The following is a 538-nucleotide window of genomic DNA, read 5'->3' as shown; positions in this document are numbered from 1 at the left end:
TCTGTTTTTGCAAATAAACTCTTCATATATTGTATTTCAACAACTGACTGCTTCTTTTGACATTAGGGGGTGTGACGGAGTGTTTAAAGACTGCATACTCCTGTTTTATGAAGGCATGTAACAGCAAAGGGAAGAAGTCAGTGGATGCTTGTCACAACATAGCTCTGCTTGCCCATGACGGGCGAGCCATGGAGGGCGGAGTAGATGCGAAGGTGGCTCAGCAGTACTACGAGAAGGCTTGTGAGGGAGGCTTCGCCCCCAGCTGTTTCAACCTGAGCACTCTTTTAATCCAGGGATCTCCAGGGCTGGACAAAAACATGCCGCTGGCTCTAAAGTACGCCCTGCGAGCCTGCGAGCTGGGACACGTATGGGGCTGCGCCAATGCCAGTCGCATGTACAAACTGGGTGATGGGACAGATAAGGATGATCAGAAAGCAGAGGAGCTGAAGAACAAGGCCAGAGAACTCCACGGACAGCAGAAAGAACGCCAACTAAAATTTGGGGAGTGAGATATCATGCATAACAGTTCACTTTTCCC

General features: G+C 49.4%; 1 protein-coding gene across 1 annotated transcript; it reads left to right on the top strand.

Annotated features, from left to right (window-relative positions):
* The first annotated feature begins 28 nt into the window (after nt 1-28).
* LOC107682200 (cytochrome c oxidase assembly factor 7-like) lies at nt 29-532 on the top strand. Its single transcript, XM_016478525.1, has one exon. It carries the CDS (start codon nt 108-110, stop codon nt 507-509), a length of 402 nt encoding a protein of 133 aa, XP_016334011.1. The 5' UTR covers nt 29-107; the 3' UTR covers nt 510-532.
* Nucleotides 533-538: the final 6 nt, after the last annotated feature.

The sequence above is a fragment of the Sinocyclocheilus anshuiensis genome, unplaced genomic scaffold, assembly GCF_001515605.1.
Source record: "Sinocyclocheilus anshuiensis isolate Anshui unplaced genomic scaffold, SAMN03320099.WGS_v1.1 C31847337, whole genome shotgun sequence".
Lineage (NCBI taxonomy): Eukaryota > Metazoa > Chordata > Actinopteri > Cypriniformes > Cyprinidae > Sinocyclocheilus > Sinocyclocheilus anshuiensis.
Note: the sequence above shows the minus strand (reverse complement) of the source record. Positions and strands in the feature narration are given on the sequence as shown.